This window comes from Talpa occidentalis, unplaced genomic scaffold (assembly GCF_014898055.3).
Source record: "Talpa occidentalis isolate TD23 unplaced genomic scaffold, MPIMG_talOcc4v2.1 talOcc4.10, whole genome shotgun sequence".
In the NCBI taxonomy this organism is placed as follows: domain Eukaryota; kingdom Metazoa; phylum Chordata; class Mammalia; order Eulipotyphla; family Talpidae; genus Talpa; species Talpa occidentalis.
Genome location: NW_023600993.1, coordinates 35,780,289 through 35,804,244, shown reverse-complemented (window position 1 = coordinate 35,804,244; position 23,956 = coordinate 35,780,289). Strand labels below are relative to the sequence as shown.

Genomic DNA, 23,956 nt, shown 5'->3' with positions numbered 1-23,956 from the left:
TACTGGAGCAAGCAGAAAGTGGACAGGAACTTGCTTTTCCTGCTTATCAAGTGTGTGCCTAAAGTGGTAAGAAGACCTGCAAATGTAAAACTGGATGGCAAATATGGCAAAACAAATACGGCAACAAACAGAGCAAAACAAGAAAGCACAACAAAAAATAGTTTGCTGGCAAGGGATTAAAAAATACTGTTTGACATTGATTCAAAAGAACACCTGTACACCTATGTTTATTGCAGCACTATTTACAATAGGTACAACCTGAAAAACAACCCAAATGCCCAAAAATAGATGACTGGATCAATAAGATGTGGTACATATATACAATGGAATATTACTCAGCAATCTAAAAAGATAAACTCAAGCCATTCGCAGCAACGTGGAGAAGCTAGAAGGAATTATGCTCAGTGAAATAAGCCAGAAAGAAAAAGAAAAATATCGGATGGTTTCACTATAGCAAGAATATAGGGGAACCAAATAAGACATCAGTGTAAAAAAAAAATAACAGTATAAAACACAACAAAGCAAAAACAGACAATTATAAATCAGAGACATCCTGCAGGAGAGGAGGAGGGAGAGCGATCAAAGGGAGGGAGGGAGAAGCACAGGGGACTAAGGTGATGGTGCACTGGTGTACTGGAGAAGGAAATTCTATGGGGACTACACCTGAGGGGGTAGAGGAAGCAAATATTGTTTAAAAATGAACAACAATGTAAAAAATTTTAAAAAGTTAATATAAAAAAAGAAAAAATATTGTTTGATTAAAAATGTGCAAAATATGCTAGAACCCAAATCAATGAAGGAAAATTTGGTTAGTCATATACCCCAAATTATCTTATAAACTGGAAATAAGGATGTGCAGAACAAAAGCAAAAATCACTTTTTTCATCTTCGGTGGAATGGAAGTGAGATATGTATCTACTACAGTAATGACAGTAACTCTAGTTTTGTGGAAAGTAGCATAGATACATATTTTTGGATACATAACACTGCAAGGGCCATTTACCACCTATTAAAAGCTGGCAATACTAGTAACCTATTATGATATCTCTGAGGCAGAGGGCTGGCCCAGAGTGAAGCAATTATGAAGAGACAATGTCAAAAAGTAGACCACTTGAGATTTGGTTCAAAATACAAATATGGAGCAGGAGATTTCAAGTGAGAAAACAACTCAGCTATTGTAGCGTGTGAGCTTAAGTTCTAATACAAACAGGAATAATTCCAAGACTGAAATAACAAAGCTTATACAAGGTAGAAATTTTTCCGAGTTTGTTTTAGTCACACAAATGGGTAAGATAGACAGTACCTATTCGTATCACATGAGCAACTATATATAAATCTCTCTTCATATCTTTGCTGCTCAGATCCTACAAAAAAGAAAAAAAAAGTAAATTAAGGCAATGAGTACACAGAAAATTACTAAAATTTCAGTTTGAATGTTATAATGGTTTGTTTTTGTCACTTTTAGCCTGTATAGGTGATAAGGGAATTAATGCATATAGCAGTTTAGCATTTATAAGATATCTTACATGCCTTTAGATGTTTATTTACAATATTTTCTAGCTCTTATTTAGATTACCTAATTAATCAAATATTTGTAAGAATTCTCACATTAGAAGTCTTCATGATAGCACTTTCTCTGTGATTTCAATGTCATATAAAAACATTTTGTAAAAAAGAAATGATCAATGCAGAAAAGGATAGGAAAATACCAAAAACTCATTAATGACTGAAATTCTGAAAGTTTATTCTCTACTTACTTTACATTTATCCTACTGTCCACAAATGAGTTTTACATACTAGATATGTTCCCTCGAAAAGATTAATTTGGTCTTAGTGAAACCTCAAATTTGATCTCTATTTCTAAATGTAGATATGTATCATTTGTATTTAATTTTAAAGATAAAAATATTTTATTTGCAAAATTTTAAGGGCTTCCTTTAAACAAATCTGATTTAGAATAAGAAACTTTAAACATGAATCATAAAAAGAATTTTATACATTAATTTATGTTTGGAATACATTTTGAAAGAGAATGGTGATGAATATATAATTATATTTATATAATATGTAACATATTGCACTTGAAATAATAAAACTTTCTTTAACATATAATGTTTCAGACTTTTCACTAGATCATCAACTTGCTGCTCACTCCTAGCCCTTGTTGTGAATTGACGATTAGTGGAATAATTATCACTGTACTTAATGGGACAGGTTCCCATGATTTCCCTTTTGCTTCTAGGAAAAGATTCCTTAATTTCACTTCCTTTTTATTTTTCACCTTTTGATAGGTTTTCGATGTTTGTCTCTTTTCAATAAAGCAGGAAAAGGGACAAGCAAATGGCAGTCACGATTTTGAAAGAGTTTTGAGATCTAGAGTGCCCAGATTTGCTTTATTTTTAAACCCTGCTGCAAGGTTAGAACTACAGTGAGGCAAGCAAGGGATCTAAGGTGTGAATTTAAAGGGGCCTCCCTCTTAATCCTGTGATTTTGATCCCTCAGGATCCCCTTCAGGATCCTGTGATTTTGTTCATCACTGTAGAGTGGCCCTGAACATATGAAAGGAGACATTAAAAAGTAATGCGTAATGGCGAAGCTGAAGCTTTCAGATTTTAGGTTGTTATAATATTTTGCCAAATTTTTGATGAAATAATGAAATGCTTACAATGAAACAGGTTACAAAATAACATACATTGATATCTCTGGAATCACAAAGATACATTTTTATACGTAAGTTTTATTTTTATATTAAAAAAGATGTTTCAGGCTCTATTTCACTAGCTCTTTTAAAAATGGAATTTAAAATGATATCTTCAAAATAGTACTATTTTTTGACATTTATTAAGATGACTACCATTAAATAACAGAAATTGAAAAGCAGATTACTATTTTTAAATATCTTTTGGGATTGAAACATGTCTATTACTGAAGCATATAAACATTTCAAAGTGAAATGGTTTCTTCAATATACCTTGGATTGTGTTAATCCAAACTACTCAAATGATCAGGATAATTATCCCAATATACCTAGAGAATTCAAGCCAGTTGCAAAAATGACCAAACAGTAATCAGATAGGTTATACACAAGGTTACAGGACTATGTCTGCTGGTTCTATCTAAGTGAATAAAAGGAAGTAGCCTTAAGTGTAATTTATGGCATTATCCTAGAAGGGTAGGGGCTCTTCCTGATCATGGTTCTACATGGTACTCAGAACTTTCTATGGTATTTATTTGAGGTCAATAAAAATAAGGTAATAATCAGTACAAGAATTTTTTTTTTATTTATACAAGAGCTGGGGTATAGTCCAGAGTCACAGGAGGGTGAGAGGATTCACCAGAGAAGAGCTGGGTGCAGAACAGGCAGATGGACTGAAAGCACTGCTGAGGGGAGCAGTGGGCAAGACAGGAGAGGTCTGCCTCGCCATGTGGGATTCTCCCTGGCTGGCCGGGAACCAAACTGGCGCTGCAGAGGCTGCGGACAGCTTCACAGCTCTGCGCTCAACCTGCTGCACCACCGGGGAGGCCCCAAGAAAATGTTTTTAAATAAAATTATCACTCGTGAGTTCCATATAATTTCAATGAAAAACTGCCTTATTAAATATAGGTGCATGGTTAAGCACAGTTAGCACAGTTACTAAACATACACTCTTTAAGGCTAACTACATCAAGTGTGGAGATCCACGTTAAAAAGATTCAGAAGACCTGTAAAATCAAGATGGAGAGAGGGGGGATTTAGCCACCATTCATCTGGTGAACAGGGTTTGAACTCATAATTACTCACTGGAACATACCCTCCAATCTTACATCACTAGGAAGCTGGCTCCCAACTAGATGGTGAACAGAGAGGGCAGTCACTTAGTGTTCAGTCTTTCAGACTCAGTTACTAATGTTTCACTTGAAAAATGAAAAATTCAGTTCACTTCCCTGTGCCTGGACTGTCTCCTTTCTGTCAAAATAACAGGATTTACAAATTTAAAACAAAGCTAATTTAGCCACGTTTACTGCAGGAAAGGAGGCAATACTTTAATATATAATGTTATTACATTAATAAGTTGGTACTTACTAATACCAAGGAATCACTACCTAAAATTCTATTTTGGGAGAGTATAAATAAATTTAGGAAATATAATGCCAGCTTATGCAAGGAAAACAACACAAGTCAATTCTCTGAGTCACTTAAGTATAGTAAAAAATTAACATACTCATATATTCATGTAATTGCTGAGATCTTAGTGTTCGCTGGGCACTGTGTGAGGCACTGGGTATCTGATAGTAATGAGTAAATACACACTCTCACATGATCATACATGCAACCAATGTTTATCGTGGAAGTTAGCAAAATCCTCAGACATTCACAGAAAAATAAAACACCTCCTTTCTAGATAAAATCCTGCTTACACAGGAAGCTCTGAAATCTACAAAGTCAGAAAAAACAGGTTTTATAGAAAACAGGACTATGCCATAGATAATATGAATCTGAAGTCCACCTGAGTAATCCTGCTCAGTTTTTCTGGTCCTCTTTATTGAAGGTAAGGTATGTTAATGGGCTGGCACTGATCACAACTGTGACTGCATTTTCTTTGAAACTTTGTGTGCATATGCCCAACTAGAAAACTCAAGTCTTATATAATGAAACGAATAAAAAAATTCCATCAAAATTATTATTTCATATAGCTAAAAGTAAAGCATGAAAATCCTAGTTAAGATAATCTTGCTAAACAATTTCTGTGGTTTTTAAAGAACTCTAGGATTGTACTGAAAAGGGAACATAGAAGTAACATTTTTAGCAGCTTTGTGCCTTCCCTTTGAGGCAGAATAGGAGCATATCATGCATGTTGAATGTTACGTGTATCTTTGATCTGTAAAGTTAGAACTACAGCTTAGGCCCCTGGGCCCTTATAATTAAAATCCTACTAAATGAAAAATTTTGATCTATTGTAATTACATTCAAATATCATCATAATTAAGTTCATTTTTCAAGAGAAAAGGACTATACTCAACATATTCAAGGACAGAGTATGCACACACACGTGCACACACACACCCCACACTCAGCTCCGTTCTCATAATATCAAAGAACAAAAACAGTGATTTATCTCCCTCTTTAACCAAATAATATCAGAGATCCAGGATCTAGAAAAAAACTTCCTCAGGTCACTAAGATATTCTAGACTGATGGGTATCTCAATTCTTTCTAATTGTTTTAGAAAGACAGCCCCAGAGAACTACCTGTTCAGGCACTCTCACTTGAGAAGTTCTCCCACAATTTTCTAACATAACCCCCTGACATTTTTAGCTTCAACAAACTTTACACAAATATTTTAAATTTAAAAGATAATTTCAAAGACCTTTTTATCCTTTCAAACAAACTCCTTATTCATAATAAAATGCTTTCCTTTTTCACACACAAAAAATAAACCCCATTAACTGCAATTTTCACTCTTTTCCTATTTAACAGAGGGCACTGATTTTCCCAGACTAAACAATCTCAACTCTTTTAACAGTCTCCATGGGTCAGATTTTCCTGCTCTTTCTTCCTGCATATCTTGTAAGCGTTCAATGCTGAGTTCAAACAGACAAAATATCATTTTAGTTTAGCCACATTTATAAATCTTTTAGATATTTGGAACATTTCCAATATAAATCTGTGAAAGTGGTTTCTGATTCTGTAATAACATCGCTTGAGGTCTTGAAAGATAAAGTTGTAGCAAATGAACAAATAGGTCAGATAAATAAATCTACTTTTGTCTTTCAGAGGAAGTCACATATCAGACTCCTAAATAATCTCATTTATATTTAAGAGGAAGACCATAAACTCTGATAGACCTATCACCTACAATCATGCACTACACTAAGAGTTGTAGCACTGTTAGATCATCACACCTCCCTGCCAATAGATTCTGATGTATCTCAGTATCACTGCTAAAGATCAAAGAACATACAATAGTTAAAACTGGTTTAAAATTATGATACGATCTTGTCTTCTTCTTCACCAAATAAATTAACTCAAATAAAGCTGTGAAGTTTAATTGGACAACAAAAATTAGTAAATCAGAATAATTTGATGAGTACATAAGGCAATGTGTTACTGTGAGGCTTAGAAATTTCCAATACACAGATTCTTTTTTTTTCCAATACACAGATTCTTAAGTGTTCTCTGATTTGATGAATCCATGCTCTCAGATATTATGTATAACAGCATGGGTGGGTATTCAGAAAAAAACTAGAGGAAAAGATCCTCTATTTGGTATTTGAAAGAGTAAAACTATTTTGTTTGTCTCTTTATATGCACTCAACAAAAAACTGCAAATTTGTTGGATGCCTTTAGAGAAACTATACACATCAGTGAAACTCTTAATTGCCTTGAATAATAATTGTAAGGAAGATTTTTTGCAGGTATTAAGTGTCTATTATATTAAATACCTTATAAAATTTACATCAATAAAAGATATTTAAATGTGTCTTTAATGAAAAATTCAAATAAAAACTATAGCCAAGTTCAGTTTTCTTTAAACATTTCATTTAAACCTGACAGAAATATAAATCAAGTGCTGTTCTCCCCCAAGCATGGAGAAATAAAGATAAATGTGTGTTTCCAGGGTGACAATGTCCACATAATAGGTCCCTGGTTAGTCAACAGTAGAGAAGGGAAAGAGAATTTGCACATACTGTAAAAAGGGCACACATTCGTTCTATCTTCTCTGGGTTCCTTGGCCCACCATTCTTGTTCAGTCTCACCAGAAACCGCTCACTGAAATGTAGGAGAGAGAGAGAGAAAGAGAGAGAGAGAGACAGAGAAATGTAAGGGACCATATGCTCCAGAACAAATAAAAAGGGCAATTATAGAGAAACCCTAAACACTTTCAGAACAGCTCACAGTGACAGGTAAGGCCAAGGTGCATGTCCAGTGGCAGGACACTTTCTTGCCAAGCAACATGCAACAGACATTACAAACTACGCAACAGGTATTGCTATTTATATGCTGGTTGTCTCTCTTATTTTCCCCGAAAGGTATGTGCTCCATGAGGGAAGCAATGAAGATTATATTTGAAAATTTCACCAAACTCACTCAGAACTCTAGGCATAGTGCTAAGTCCATAACAAGCACAAACATTCTCTGATGTGAACATTTAGATCATGATAAAAATATTCCTCATAGTAGATCTCAAATAATCTACATTACTCAATTTACATCTTCTTATGAAAATCATTATAGGGCTAAGAAAAACTGTTACAGGGACTTACAAAAATTTGGATGAAGGATTAAAAAAGAAATGATGTATTATATATAACTAAAGTTGAAATTACAGTTTAATAGGGTCATTAAAATATTTTATTCCCTAAATAACACATGTTAATTCCTGAAGGAAATTTTTAGATTAAAAAACTTCAGAAACAGTGTCTGCAACATTTGAAGAAGTGTCTCCTTGCTATCTCATCTCCTTCCTACCCCTGCCCATAGCCTCATGTCTCTTCTTTTCTCTTCATCTCAAAGTTCCTTACCGATTGCCACAAAAATAAAAAAAGAAACAAAAAACCCTGAGCCATAGCAATTCTAAATGCAATTTACTTATTCCACAGTCATACACTCACTACTCATATGTGATATAAATGAGTAAATATTAAATTACTGTACTAGAATTACAAGCTATCTTATAATATCAATTGCACAGGTTGCTTAGTATTTCATATAGACATCTTTTTATTGAGTCAGAAAATAGTTATTAAGTTTGTATGTTAAATATGGGAATACAAGTGTGAACAAGATACACTCATGTTCATGGTCCTTGGAGAAAGATAAATATGCATAAATGAAGCTCAGAAAACATTTGTGCCAGATATAAATCTGAGATCCTTTAGTCAGGAGATTTCCAGGGAATAATGAGGAATGTGGAAAGGATGAGGAAAAAAAAGAACTTTGGTCAGAATCCTGAGAGATACTGATAATTAAGAAATAGGCAAAAGCAGAACTAGCAAAGTAGACAATAGGGACAAAAAAATTAAAAGCAACAGAAAAATAAGGATATAAGTCAAGGGAATAAAATGCCTGAAAGAGGGCCTCCCCGGTGGCGCAGCGGTTGAACGCTGGGTTGTGAAGCTGCCCACAGCCTCTGCAATGCCGGTTCGATCCCGGCCACCAGAGGAGGGTCCCACATGGCGCGCAGACCTCTCCTGCCGCCCGCTGCTCCCCTCAGCAGTGTACTTCGGTCCTTCTGCCTGTTCTGCTCCCTGCTTTGGTTCTGGTGAATTCTCTCACCCTCCCACACTTCTGTCTGTACCCAGTGCTTGTATAAATAAATAATCTTTTAAAAAAAAATGTCTGAAAGAGGAGGGAGGGGTCAACAAGGACCACTGCCACCGAGTATCACACGAGACAAGGGAATAACAGAGCCTACTGGATATTAGAACAAAGATCTTTGTAGACCCTGGAATGGTAGAGAAAAACTGACTATGAAGTGTAAAAAGTGGGGAAGCAGAAACAGTGGGGTTTTGATCATTCTTTAAAGAATGACTCTCAAGAAGTGGAAATGAGACTTTGTAGTTAAAATGGGCATGTTGATGGATGGAGCTGGAAGGAATCACGCTCAGCGAAATAAGCCAGAAAGAAAAAGAAAAATATTAGATGGTCTCACTCAGGCAGGAATTTAGAAAACCTAAATAAGGGACCAGGAAAAAGACTGATTATAATAAAGTAAAAATCAAAATCAACAAGCAACTATAAACCAGAGACATACTATGAGGTTGGGGGGAGAGGAGGGATTAGGGTCAAAATAAGGGGGGTGGGAATTGTATGGGGAATATAACCAAGATGAAAATACACACATTGTGCAAAAAATGAAAAATGATGTAAAGATCATATAAAATAAAAAAAATACTTCTTTAAAAAAATGGGTATGTTGACACCATGGAATATTACTCAGCATTCAAAAAAGATAAACACATGCAATTTGCAGCAACATGGATGGAGCTGGAAGGGATCATACTCAGCGAAATAAGCCAGAATGAAAAAAAAATACCGGATGGTCTCACTCATAGCAGGAATCTAGAAAACTTAAATAAGGGACCAGGAAAAAGAATAACTATAAGAAAGAAAATATCAAAATCAACAAACAACTATGAACCAGAGACACTCTATGGGGGGTCGAGGGCGGGAAAAGGAGAGATTGGGGTCAAAATAAGGGGGTTGTAATTGTATGGGGAATATAAAAATAAAATTTAAATTAAAAATAAATAAAAATTAAAAAAATAAAACATCAAAAAAAATGGGTATGTTGAGTTGAAGGCGATCTTTTGTAAAAGATGAAATAACACAATTGTATACACTCACTTTTTAGAAAAGGTAGCAAAATTCAGCAAAGCAGCATAGCAGCTTCAGAATGGTGCTGAATAACACATGTGGGAAAAGAAAGAAATTTGACCCTTGCCTATAAAAAATAAATTTGAATGAAGCATAGGATTAAATACAAAAGCTAAAAATACAAAATTCTAAGTCTGTGTATTAAATATGGAAAAGGAGAAACATGAGGGAAAAAATTAAGACAAATACCTGTGCATATCCTGTTCACATCTCTATTTCCATATTTAATACATGGTAGTAAAACTATGGTGATCCTAGATTACTGTGCGAATAACATGAATCAGAGAAACACAGTAAGCCTGATTTCATCAAAATTAAAATCATCTTCCTAGCAGCGGGAGCAGCCTAGCCAGTCTGGCTGCCCAGATTAACAACTATGTTGGTGCTGGTGACTGGAGTCACTGGGCTGTGGGCCAGCCCTCCTGAGAGAGCAAGTCACCCTGAAATCATAAAGACTGTGATAGAAAAGATTTTTTGTTTCACTTGCAAGAGGAACAACTAACAATTAACCAGAGGGACACTACATCAAGAGTTCTGAAGCTTGCAGGGTGAGACTGAAGTACCCTCTTGCACTTCAGAGACCAATACAGATTGTACCAGAGAGGATACAGAGAATATTCGTGCTTCACTGAACAGAAGATGGATATAAAGAAATGCTGGAAGGTTGTGGTTGGGGTAGGGGAACACAGATGGTAGGGATGCTCGGAAGGGGAAAATCAGAAATCATATGGAGGCACATGTCCTTGATACAGGTGAAGAATATATAGAGGAACTGGGGTGTTCCACACAAAGTGGGACTCCAATAAGGTAAATAGAGAAGGTTCTTTAGATTATATTATCCCTCCCTCACCCTTTGGGACTAGTACTGTCCCCCTGAAATGCACTAACAAAGGAAAGACTAGTGTCAGATCTGGGACCCCAGAGAGGAGGGATACTGGCAATGCTACAAACATAAACTAGCATCCCCATGCCCAGCATATTCATAACAGCAGCAGGACCTCCACAAGCCTCCCCCATTCTGCTGACACAGCAACTGCAAATACAGGTTTCAGAACTTACAGAAGACAGGACAGGTAAAAAAAAAAAAAAAAATCAAATCAAATATAGGCATAGTACCATGTGCTGGAAAAGTCAAAGTAGTTCAACACCTAAGTTGTGATACATATATTAAAATAGGGAAATTTAAAGTAAATAGTGGGCAGAGAAAAAAATATAAAACATGTCAACTTGAGACCTCAAGGAAATATGATATCAAAAGGAAAGATTAACTTTTCAGAATCCAACCACAAAGACATGGATTATTATATCTCCCATCAGAGAATTCAAAGTTGCCAGAATAGGGCCTCCCCTGGTGGCGCAACGGTTGAGAGCTGGGCTGCGAAGCTGCCTGCAGCCTCTACAGTGCCAGTTCGATCCCCGGCTGCCGGCGAGGGTCCCACATGGCGCAACAGACCTCTCCTGCCGTGCCCGCTGCTCCCCTCAGCAGTGTATTTCGTCGGTCTGCCTGCTCTGTTCCCTACTCTGGCTCTGGTGAATTCTCTCACCCTCCCACACTTCTGACTGTACCCAGTGCTTGTATAAATAAATAAATAAATCTTTAAAAACAAAAACAAAAACAAAATTGCCATAATAAACTTAAGAGATAGAAGAACACTTAGACAAGTCAAAGTGACACAACTCAGAAAAGCTAACTAAAGAGATACTACAAAAAAAAAAAACTCATAAAAGGAAATTAATGAATTCAGGAATAAAATTAATAAACAGAAGGCAGAAAGTGAATCTTTAAATAAGAAATATCAGACTCAGGTTGTAAGAAGCTCAACAGATATAATAAAAATTCTAGAGAAAGCTACAAAGCATAATTGAATAAATGATTTGGGTAGAAGAGAGAAATAAGATGTAAAAAACTATGAAGCAGCACTACAAGAACTATTTGACTCAATTGGGAAAAAAAAAACATAAAAATAACAGGTATCCCAAAAAGGGAAGAAAGGTAAAAGGGAATAGAGCTTATTTAAAGAAATAAAGAGAAAACCCTCCCAAACCTGGGGGAAAGAACTGAATATGCAAGTATGAAGCTAGCAGAATACTTGGCTATCTAAATATGAAGTGATCTACACTGAGACATATACTAGTGAAACTATCAAGGGTTTAAGACAAAAAAAAATAATAAAAGGCAAAGCAGATAAAGGCAGGTAATCCACAAGGCTTTCACAGATTTCTCAGAGTCACAGCACTACAGGTCAGGAGAGAATGGAATGAAAAATTCTCGAAGATAAAAACTGCCAGCCACGAATACTGTACCCCAAAAGACCTTCTTTCAGGTATGGGGGAGAAATAAAGGTATTTGCAGAAAAACGAAAGATGAAGATGTTTGCCAAAATTAGGCCTTTCCTACAAGAAATGTTGAAAGGAGTGCTCTAATCTAACAACAACAAAATCAACAATAACAAAATGAACAAGGGAATAAAAATAGTTAGGAAAAAGATATTTATAGATAAATACAGGCAAATAATAGAAAACTAAAGACAAAATGCAATAGCAAGTCCTTGTATATCAACACTCACCCTTAATGTAAATGAACTGAGCTCTCAATCAAAAGACATGGAGTGGTCAGATGAATTAAAAACCAAAGCCCAACTAAATGTTGCTTACAAGAGGGTCACTTAATCTATAGAGACAAAGTGTTATTAATTAAGGTGAAGAAATGGAAAGTGGTACTCCAAGCCAATGGAAAATATAATTGGGAAGTGCTTTAATCAACTAAAATGGGCTTCCAGTCAAAAGGACAGTAACAGACACACATGAACATTATATAATAATTAAAGGATCAAAATAATAGGAAGACATGATAATTATCAATATATATGTACCCAACACAGTAGCACTGAAATATTTAAAGCAAATATTAAAAGACTAAAGAGAGACATTGACAGCAACACAATAAAAGTAGGGGACTTTAACACCCCACAAACACAACAGACAGATCATCTTAACAGAAAATGCCCAAGGAAAAAATGAAGAAAGGGAAAAAACACAAATCTGTGGAGAATTAACAGCATGCTATTAAATAACTATTGGGTTAATGAATAAAATATTTGGAGATGAATTAAAAATCCCTATGGGATGCAGTAAAAGCATTACTAATTTATAGCAAAACATTCACATTTCAAAAAACCAGAATCACAAATGAGAAATGTAAGTTTGTACCCAAAAAAGAAAAAAAAAAAAAAGGGGGGGGGAACACAATTAAAGTCAGTAGATGGAAGGATATAATAACAGAGCAAAAATTAATGAAACACACATCAAAAAGATACTCAGAGATCAATAAAAGAGAGCGCTAGTTCATTGAAAAGGTTAACAAAATAGACACACCATCAACCAGACCCACAAAGAAGAGAAAACACAAGTAAATAAAATCAGCAATGAAACAGAAGTTACAATTGATACTACAGAAACATAAAGGATCATAAGAGAGTATTCTGAGCAATTACACGGCAACAAATTGGAAAACCTAGAAAAAATGGACAAATTCTTAGAAATACACAGCATTCCAAGACTGAATCAGAATGAAAAAGAAAACCCAAAGAGACCCATCATGAGGAACAAAAGTAAAACAGTATAATCAAAAGTCTCCCCCAAAACAAAGCCAGGGACCAGATGGCTTTAATAATAAATTCTATTAAAATTTCAAAGAAGAATACCTACCCTTTACAAATTCTTCTGTAAAACTGAAAAGGAGGGAGAATTTCCAAACACATTCTATGAAGTCAACTTACCAGAATTCTAACACCAAGACAAGAACAGCATATAGAAGACAACTATAGACAAGAATCTCTATGAACACAGATGTAAAATTTCTCAACAAAATCTAGCATCTAGCATAAAGAGTTCAACAATACATTAAAAAAGAATGATACACTATGATCAAGTGGGATTTACTCCAGGGATGCAAGGATGGTTCAATATATGAAAATCAATAAACATGATAAAACACATGAACAGAAGGCAGGCCAAAAATCACATGATTATCTCAATAGATGCAGAAAAAGTATTTGACAAAATTCAACATCCTTTTATATTAAAAATAGGTAGAGAAGGAATGCACCTCAACATAATAGAGGCCATATGTGAGAAATCCACAGCCAACATCATACTCAATGCTGAAAAACAGAAAACTTTTACTCTAAGATCACGATGTCCACTGTTATCATTACTGTTCAATGTAGTGTTACAAATCCAAGCAAGAGCAATTAGACAATAAAAGTATATAAAAGTTATCCAAATTGGAAAGGATGAAGTAAAACTATCATTACTTGCAAATGACATAACTAGGAAATCCCAAAGACTCATAAAAAACTACTAGAAATAATAAGTATAGGAAAGTGGTAGTTACGAAATTGATACACAAAAATTTATTGTGCTTCTGTATGAAAACAGTGAACTAGCAGAAAGAGAAATCAGTGAAACAATTATGGTAAAAAGGATTCTATGCCTTGGAATAAATTTAACCAAGGAAATAAAATGCTTGCACATTGAAAACTCTAAGACATTATTAAAAGAAATAGAAAAAGACACAAAGAGATGGAAACGTATCCTGTGTTCATGGACTGGAAAATTAAAACATCATTAAACAGCTACATTACCTAAAACAATTATAAATATATATATAAATTTTCTTTTTTTTTAAAAGATTGATTTATTTATTTATACAAGCACTGGGTACAGTCAGAAGCGTGGGAGGGTGAGAGAATTCACCAGAGCCAGAGCAGGGAACAGAGCAAGCAGACCGACGAAATACACCGCTGAGGGGAGCAGCGGGCTCGGCAGGAGAGGTCTGCGTGTGAACCGGCGCTGCAGATGCTGCCGGCAGCTTCGCAGCCCAGCGCTCAACCGCTGTGCCACCAGGGGAGGCCCTATATATATGTAATTTCCTATCAAAATTCCAATGAGATTTTTCACAAAAATAGAAGAAAAAGTGATGAAATTTATTTGGAAATACAAAAGATCCCAAAAAACAAGAACACTCCTGATTAAAAAGAAAAAATGGACATATCATGCTCCTGGCTTCAAACTACCCTATAAAGCAAAAGTAATTAAAACAGCTTGGTCCTGGAATAAAGACACACAGAAGGGAACAGAATGAGAATACAGAAATAAAACTACATACATATGGGCAACTGATTTATGACAAAGAAGCCAAGAGTTTGAAGTGGAGCAAAGAAATTCTCTTCAAAAAGTGATACTGGGAAAACTGGATGTCACATGCCAAAGAAAGAAATTACACTAACATTAAACAAAATACACAAAAATTAATTTAAAATGAATTAAAGACTTGGATGTAAAACCAGAAACCATAAAATACATATAAGAAAACCATAAAATACATATAAGAATGATGCCCCTTGGCATCATTCTTAGAGAAGTATTTAGGGACTTGACACCGACAAAGGACAAAAGCAAAAATAAACAAATAGGACGATATCAAACTAAAAAGCTTCTGTATAGTAAAAGAAACCTATATAAAACAAAAATAACTTACCAAGTGGGGAAAAATATCTGTACATTAATATATCCAACAAGGGGTTAAAAGGTCACTACATAAAGAACTCATAAAACTCAACAACAACAACAAACAACTTGGAAGAGGGGAAGATGGCATCAGAGGAGGTTCCCTGCTTTGCTCCCAGGAGAATAAGCTAAAGTAGTCCAGAGGGCGACGATGAACCCAAAGGGCGCAAAGGAAAGAGGAAAGGCCGATGCACCACTGCTCTCACAATAATACTACCACTCTCTGATTGTCTCTCAAGGGAAGATGTACACCAAGCAGGCCACTGTTTGGAGCTGCTATATAGCCATGGAGAAGGGTGCTATTTGGAGGGGCTACATTAAGCTTTAGTCCAGAGATAAAGAGTAGAAAAAGCCAATTTCTGGGTGTAAAGGATTGCTAGCCTAGCAGAACACAAGCATTTCTCTTTCTCCTCTACAGTAAAAGGAGGCTCCTATGGCACAGTGTCTATCTTTACACTCCCTAGAGTCCTTCATGCTTCTGGTTCCCTCTAGCCTTTGTAACAATTTGTGAAACTTTTCTTACTAAAAAAAAAAAGCTAGGTATACATCTAAAGATTTCCTGTTTTGCTAATTTTGCAATGGGTAAGATATATAAATGTTGCTTTCTGCTAAAATTCAGAATGTTTGAAGACAACTATCTATCCAGTATTTCCTGACTTGGCAACAGATATTATACAAAATAAGTGATTAAATATAGTTGGGAAATAATGCATTAAACACAGACAGGTTTCTACCCTCTAGGATTTCTCAGAGGCTTAAAATGTTATGTGTTTTAAGTACCAACAGAACAGGTGATATCTTACCTCACAATCTGCTTTTGTGTACAATGGAGTCTGTATGAACAATTTGATAAATGCTGATCAAATTTATTTGCCAACCAGAGCTAAAGCAAATACTATTTCCCACAGATGTGAAAGGAACCATGGCCAAAAGAGAAAATTTTATTCATGAGATATTACAGACATTCACACCTCTATATGAAAACAACAGGTCAGTTTTTCTCTTAAATAATCTGGTTGAGAAAATTCTTTCAAGAGAAAAAAAGAGATGGTGTTAAATTCTTCTTCAATAAGCAACATAATAAAAGAACTGCTCTAAATTTAATTGTCTTTATGACAAGCTATGCAAAAACAGTATAAGAAGTTACATCAGTCTTTTCCCTGGTCCCTTATTTAGGTTTTCTAAATTCCTGCTATGAGTGAGACCATATGGTATTTTTCTTTTTCTTTCTGGCTTATTTCACCAAGCATGATCCCTTCCAGCTCCATCCATGTTGCTGCAAATTTCATCAGTTTATCTTTTTTGATTGCTGAGTAATATTCTATTGTGTATATGTGTACATGACACTGTGTATATGACTTCTTGATCCAGTCATCTATTTTTGGACATTTGGGTTGTTTCCATAGCTTAGCTATTGTAAATAGTGCTGCTATAAACATAGGGGTGCAGGTGCCCTTTTGAATTAATGTTTCTGTGTCTTTTGGGTAAATACCTAGGAGTGGAATAGCAGGAATTTAGAAAACCTAAATAAGGGACTAGGAAAAAGACTAATTTTAATAAAGTAAAAATCAAAATCAATAAGCAACTATATACAAGAGACACACAACTGGCGTGGGGAGGAGGGGGTAGGATCAAAACAAGGTGGGGGTCCCCAGCCGCCGGTGAGGGTCCCGCCAAAAAAAAAAAAAAAAAAGATCACTTGCTTTTATGAAAGTTCATTTACACTCTTCTCCACTAATGGTAATTGGTGAATCCCTACAGTCAATATTCAGTAACTGCCAATGAGGTGGCAAGCCCATGTCAGGAGCTGAGTCAGAGATAGTCTTTGAACCTCAGGGAGGGTACTTCCTGAAGATTCTATTTTGGAAATATAAGCAGGCTCCTCAGATAAATTCAAAGGAATTCTCTCAACTCTCTGAATTTAATCTTCTTGTTTCTCTTTTGGTCTTTTGTGGAGATTGATGCCAAGTATTAACATCACTCATGATAACCTGCCGGTGCTTAGAAATTGGTAAAGAGCCCCAAGGCCACACTACATGGCACAAACCAATACACTAAGAAATATCTACTATTTCCTCACAGATTCATTTTCCAATTTAGATCACTGGCCTTTATTCCTCAAGTTTTTCTACTTCATTCTAAAGCACAGAGAGCAGAAATGCACAAAGGGCTTTCATAAATTCAAATCAGTGCTGTGGTTTTCAAATTTATTTATTTTTATTTTTTTGAAGATTTATTTATTTATGCATACAAGAGCTGGGGTACAGGCCAGAAGTGTGTGTGTGTGGGGTGGTGAGAGGATTCACCAAAGACAGAGTGGGGAACAGAACAGGCAGATTGACTGAAATATACTGCTGAGGGGAGCAGTGGGCAAGTCAGGAGAGGTCTGCTATACCATGTGGGTATCTCCCTGGCCGGGGATCAAACTCGTGATGCAGTGGCTGCGGACAGCTTCATAGGTTGTGTCTTAACCCCTTGTGCCACCAGGGAGGCACCTTATTCATTTTTAGTATCAGCTTTTTCCTTCTTTTCAACAAACTCTTACTCAGTTTACCAACAAATGAAAAAATTTAGAAACTGAGCTACTTTGGTTGAATCAGAGCTTGGAGAGGTAGGGGCAGGAATCTGCCCTATTGAGGCCTCTCACTACCTAATCTTGAGAAACTTCAGGGTTCCAAAGAACATATTTTAGTGACTAGTACAATGAAGAATTCTTTTCAGCCTCCCTTCCTCCCTTTTATCCATTCACTAATGAATTCCTACCATGTTCCTAAAACAAGAGCTAGATTCTAGGAACACAGTAATGAAATAGTCTCTCTCCTCAAGTCTCTGAGTCTACTGGGAGAGACACAAACCAAAAACTAACACAATGTAAAAATGCTAAACTTGCACAGGAAGTGTCTGAGAAGCTCAATTTGGGTGAGGGTAGGCTGTCCAAATGAGATTTTAAAACACAGTATTGCAATATTTTAGGTATATGGCATTTGGAGGAGAATGCACCGAGTGCAGATCGAAATATAAAGCTGCCTGATGATGTGGAAATTCTGTCCATGAGTTAAGAGGGTGGTGGAGAGCCAGGGAGTGTCAAAGCTGCCATGTAACAAACAGAGGCCAAATCCAGATTGTAGACTTATATGAGAGAGGTTTCAAAACTTGACTATCCCAGGAGTACCTGGAAGCTATTTTAGTCAGAAGTGGTATTTTATTCAAAATTCATAAGGAATTCCATAAATCTTTTAGGGAAACCAGAAATGCATTAATGCATGTAATTAATATTAATGTAATTAATAACATCTAATTGAAATGAAGACCTAATTCTAAACAGGAATTAGTTAACTACTGAAGAGTAAATGCAACGCAGTAAATCAAGGAAATCAAAGATTCCATTTACTAGCTTATTAGCTTTATATTAGGGAATTTATTAATATCTGGTTTTTATTTATTTTTAATTGAGGTTATATTGGGATTCCTCCATCAGGTATTACCACCATAGTGTACCCACCACCAGCTCACCCATATTCTACCACCAGACCAACAGTGGAAGCTTATTTTAAAAACGATTATTGGCTCTATCCCAGATCTTCTGGATCAGAGTCTCTGGAGGGAAGGACTCCTAGAATTCCATTCAAATAAATACATTTGAAGAATCTGTATTTTAAAAAAGGTCTTGGTTGGCTGTTAGGATTAGCAAGTTTGGAAAACCCTATCAAGGGCTTTAGAGAGGCCCTGAAAGAGCAATCATGAGAAGCTAATTTCGTAATTCCTTAGAATAATCACCTGGTAACAGAAACTACTCCAAAGACAACCAGTGTTGCTATAGTAAGCTATGATGCAATTCTGGAACAAAAGGGAGATGAATGGATGTCAGATATATTTAAGAGACTGAGCTGACCAGATTTAGCAGTTAATTAGAGGTAGTAGTCTATCAGAGAAGAAACAAAGGAAAAAGTAGTTCAGACAGCATGCCGAATTTGAGGGCTCTCTGGGATATATAGATGAAGAGAAAACAGGCAGCTGAAAATACAAGTCTGAAGCTCAGGGGAAAGATGTGGGTGGGAGATACAGCTCTGGTACTCATCAGTTTTCTACAGCAGCAGCAACAGAAGTCACTTAATGAGTGTCTTTTGTGTACAAGGCATTATATAAAGTGTGTATTTTCTTGCCTAATTGCATTTAATTCTCACTCAGATATTTCACCTCTAAAGAAACGGAGAGTCAAAGGGGCCAAGTTCTTGGCTTGAGATGAGGATATAGAGAATGATAAAGTTGGAACTCAAACCTGAATTTGTTTTTTTTTAATTTTTATTTATTTTTTTTTAGAGAGGCATGTTTTTATTTTATTTATTTATTTGTTTGTTTTTTGTTTATACATGCACTGGGTACAGTTAGAAGCACGGGAGGGTGAGAGAATTCACCAGAGCCAGAACAGGGAGCAGAGCAGGCAGAAGGACTGAAGTACACTGCTGAGGGGAGCAGCGAGCGGCAGGAGAGGTCTGCGCGCCATGTGGGACCCTCCTCCGGTGGCCGGGGAGCAGCCGGGGATCGAACCGGCGCCGCAGAGGCCGCAGGCAGCTTCGCAACCCAGCGCTCAACCGCTGCGCCACTGGGGAGGCCCAAACCTGAATCTGTTTTACTTCAAAGTGAATGGTTTACATGAATTTCATTTTATGAAATGAACATTGGGAGAAAAAAGTATGTGGTAGTGGTGGTGGTGGTAGGGGAAGTGGTTTCATGGGCAAATATATCTGGGAAATTCTACATACCACATCTTGCCATGGAGACACATAGTGTCTCCATCGCATAGGTTCCCAGTTACTTCATGAAGGAAGCCAAGCTAGACCCAGGATGTCTATTATCCACCTGGGGCACCCTGACCCTTCTGATCAGAAAGTCTGTGTTGGGCTCCCCTTAGAGCTTTGCTGGTAGTATACCTAATCTGTTTGAAGTTCACAGCATTCCCACACGGAAGATGGAGAGATGATGGCAGCAAAGTTTTGCGTGATTTAGAACAAGTAGAGGTTCCTGAATGACAAACACACCCCCCAAAACAGGCTCTTTTTATTTTTTCTAAAGCAAAAGATTTATATGAGTAAACATGTTACCACAAAAATTTCAGTTATAATAGCATTTTTCTAATTGTACTACCCCTAGAGGGCACTTCTCATGAAAATCAATGAAATCGTAACATCAGTTATATGGGAAGCTCCATAGTTGTTTTTATACTCTCACAGTCATTTTACACCCTTACACATTCTGCTTTTATGCTTTCACTGTAGGATTAGGCTCCCAATTCTATCAATAAAAGGCAAGTAGATGAATAAATGGGAGTGAAGTAAGAATCTGCTGACAGGACAGCACAATGCTGAGACAGTTCATCTTTGCCATCGCCAACATTTAAGTTGTAATGTTTCTAAGGCAGATGGACATCTATATTGGGTACCTGGGGAGCAAGGGGGATTGACCCTACCTTCCATGTATTTTTTTTTAAAGATTTATTTATTTATACAAGAGCTGGGCACAGGCCAGAGGCATGGGAGGGTGAGAGAATCCACCAGAGATAGAATGGGGAGCAGAACAGGCAGAAGGACTGAAAGCATTGCTGAGGGGAGCAGTGGGAGAGAGAGGAGAGGTCTGCCGCACCATGTGGATATCTCCCTGGCTGGCTGGGAATCGAACCCGTGCTGCAAAGGCTGCGGACAGTTTCATGGTGCTGCGCTCAACCCGCTGTGCCACCAGGGAGGCCCATTCCATGTGTTTTGATAATCATGCCTATAGGGATTACAGAAATGCCACATTTTTATACTTTTCAGCTGAAGGTCATGCAATCTAAAGTATTAAAGAAAAATAATCATGCTAGCCTTTGATGCAAAAAATGCAAAGCTAGTGGCTGCTTCTACGTATTCAGCAACTCTGTTGTCTGGGGTTGGTGGATCCTTTTGTAGGTGGATCCTTCATAATTTCTCAAGGGTAACCCAGACCTAGTAATTCTGAAGTTCTGAACAAATCAATAAATGAAAGAATAAAACAAAAATAATTTAGCTAAGTACTCTTTCACCCAGTATATAGAATGCTACCTCTTAATTTATCTGACTTTATTTTAGAGAAATACATGACCAAGCACTATCATTGAAAAACAAAGCAATTAAGAGCAAATCTCTGATAACAAGACCTAGTATTTTCCTTTTTGTTTATTAAAATGTTTCCCAATTTATTTACTATACAAATTGGAAAGATTCAAACAAAAGTTAAATTGTGCTTGCTCTCTAAAGCCTCATGATAAAATACTGTCTTGGCAATAATAACATTGAAAATTAAATTTTCATGAAAGAACATATTCAACATAATGGTCATGACATTTCCTAATGGATATTCTAGTTACGGGAAAAAGGAACCTCAAAAATTCACTCTTTCACCAGCAGGATCTGATTGCAAGTAAAACAAACTATGAACAAACAAATATCACTCTCTTTGGAACTCAATGTATAATAATTTCCACAATTTTCAAAGTTAGACTTTGAAATGTCTATATAGCATGACACAAATTAACACCAAGGTTTTGAACAGAAAACAGCAACAACCAACATGTATACTACACTTTACAGTTTAGCAGTGCTTTCTCATATAGTATACGGAATGTAAATAGCAGGGAAGAAATTCTCTAAAGTTTTCATAGAAAGGATAACTTCCCAATCTCATTTCCTTCCTCTTTCATTATCCATACATATACTGGTAATATTTTTGTGCATTTCAGTTCTTCATTCAAAATGTGAACAGTTTTGCTTTTCAAAATTTCATTCCTTTACTTCCTATGCATGCTAACCTATGTTCAGCATAACACAGGGTAAGAGGAATATGTATCACAGATGGAACAAAAATCACAGTATTCATCTAAGGTTTTTCTTGGTATGTCATAGAGAATACACATATACTCTTACTGATCTGGCCTGTTGTAACTACTCTAAATTCTCTGACTAAGGATAAGGACTATCTATTATTTATACTTATTAACTTGTTCTTACCACTTTTTTTTTTTTTTTTTTTTGCTATTTCTGTGCCTTAGCAAGGACAAGTTTTGCTGTTTAATCTATTCTATGTCATGAGGGAATCCTGCTAGAAACAGCAAAGCTGACAGAAATACACACACACACATACACACACACACATATAAGAAATAGAAAAATCTTGACTGTTTTCTGAATGGAAGCAGAAAATTCAGCCAACCTGAAAGTTAAATCAATATTTAAATCTGTGGGCCTCCCCGGTGGTGCAGCAGGTTGAGCACAGTGCTGTGAAGATGTCTGCAGCCTCTGCAGTGCAAGTTTGATTCCCAGCTGGCTAAGGAGATACCCACATGGCATGGCAGACCTCTCCTGTCATGCCTGCTGCTCCCCTCAGCAGTGTATTTAGGTCATCTGCCTGTTCTGCTCCCCGCTCTGTCTCTGGTGAATCCTCTTACCTTCCCGTGCCTCTGGCCTCCACCCCAGCTCTTGTATAAAAATAAATAAGTCTTTAAAAAAAAAAAAAAGATCTTTGAAGACCCTGGTTCTCCTTTGGTTAAGGAGAGGCTCTCTTTTGGTTTCTAGACTGAAAGCACTGCTGAGGGGAGCAGCAGGCAAGACAGGAGAGGTCTGCCGTGCCATGTGGGAATCTCCCTGGCTGGCTGGGAATTGAATCTGCATTGCAGAGGCTGCGGACAGCCTCACAGTGCTGTGCTCAACCTGCTGTGCCACTGGGGAGGCCCTTCAAAAATCTTTTTTTCTAGGTATTGATTTTGGACTTCCATGTCTTCCTTTGCATTGTCTAATTTTAGCAAGAATTCTGCTAAGTTGGTTTTGCTGAATCAGGAAGACTGTAGCAGTCATTTAAGTGATCTCTTGGCCAGAGTAGATGGAGTGGATCCTTTGAGAATCATCTTCTGCTAACCAACAACTAGTGGGAGAAGGCAGCCAAGGCATGGACTCAAATGAGTACTGGGGATAGGGATGGGAGTCACTAACCTGCTTGACTCACTCTACCTGTGCCTTTGGTCTTGAGGCAGGAGTAGAAAGGGGTAAAGGAGAGCCATTAATCTGAATTCAGGCAGATTCAATACAAAGTCATTTTTGCAATTATAGACTTAATGCTTAGAAGTCCATCTTGAGAAATCTAAAAAGCCATTTGTTCATTTGATACTGCAGGCCCTGTAATCTTTTTGCTTACACATATAATACTCTAAGAAAAAGAACTGAGGAAAGAATTAGCATGTATATATTATGGCAATTTTCTATTTGTCATTTAAGTTGAAAAACTTATTCAAAAGTTTGCTCCCACTTTAATAACAAAGAATTTTCCTTCAAACAGAAGTTGTCTTCTTTTCCAGAGTCTTGGTGATTTCACCCTCTACTCTGTACTGATTTTCTAAGAGAGGCTAATTAAATTTAACCATTAAGGAAACTCATTAACACTTCTTAGTAAAACCTAAAATTATACAATCTTATAAGAACTTGGCTCTTAAGACACCATAAACACGTACTTTAGAAAGTGGGGAAAGAAAAAACCAAAGCAGTTCCAGGAGTATTGCATTACTGGATATATTTTAGAGTTCCATTTTAGTTATATCTACTCTTTTTAAGCTACACCTTCAACATTATCTTACATATCCTTAACTTTTTAGTCAATTTAAAATTAGTATTTTCCCAGGTTATATAAAATGTAGAAACCTTGCAACTGTAGAGGTGAAATTACCACCCTTACCTCTCTTTCTGCTGCAGTTGTTATGTGCACACATGTGCATATTTATAATACCTTCAAGAATATGTTACTTTTGTTTATGCATGAATTTTTTTTAATTAAGAGAATAGTCTTTTATATTTACCAATGCATATATGATTTCCAGTGATTTTCATTCACTCCTGAAGAGGTGAATTTCTCTCTCATTCTTTCTTTTTGCCTGAAGAGCTTCTGTTAGCATCTCTTGAAGTGCAATTCTGCTGGTGACAAATCCTCTTATTTTCCTTTATCTGAAAATTTCTTTATCTTCCTTCTTGA

The 23,956-nt window shown here is 36.4% G+C and overlaps 1 protein-coding gene across 1 annotated transcript in view; it reads right to left on the bottom strand.

Annotated features, from left to right (window-relative positions):
- The window catches only part of DOCK3 (dedicator of cytokinesis 3), a 245,020-nt gene that overhangs the window by 109,938 nt on the left and 111,126 nt on the right, over window positions 1-23,956 (bottom strand). Inside the window, exons 9-10 of the mRNA XM_037501571.2 lie at window positions 6,670-6,751; window positions 1,304-1,364 (exon numbers count right to left, since the gene is read on the bottom strand). Of these exons, the coding sequence (XP_037357468.1) occupies window positions 1,304-1,364; window positions 6,670-6,751 (143 nt within the window). The remainder of the gene's footprint in view (window positions 1-1,303; window positions 1,365-6,669; window positions 6,752-23,956) is intronic.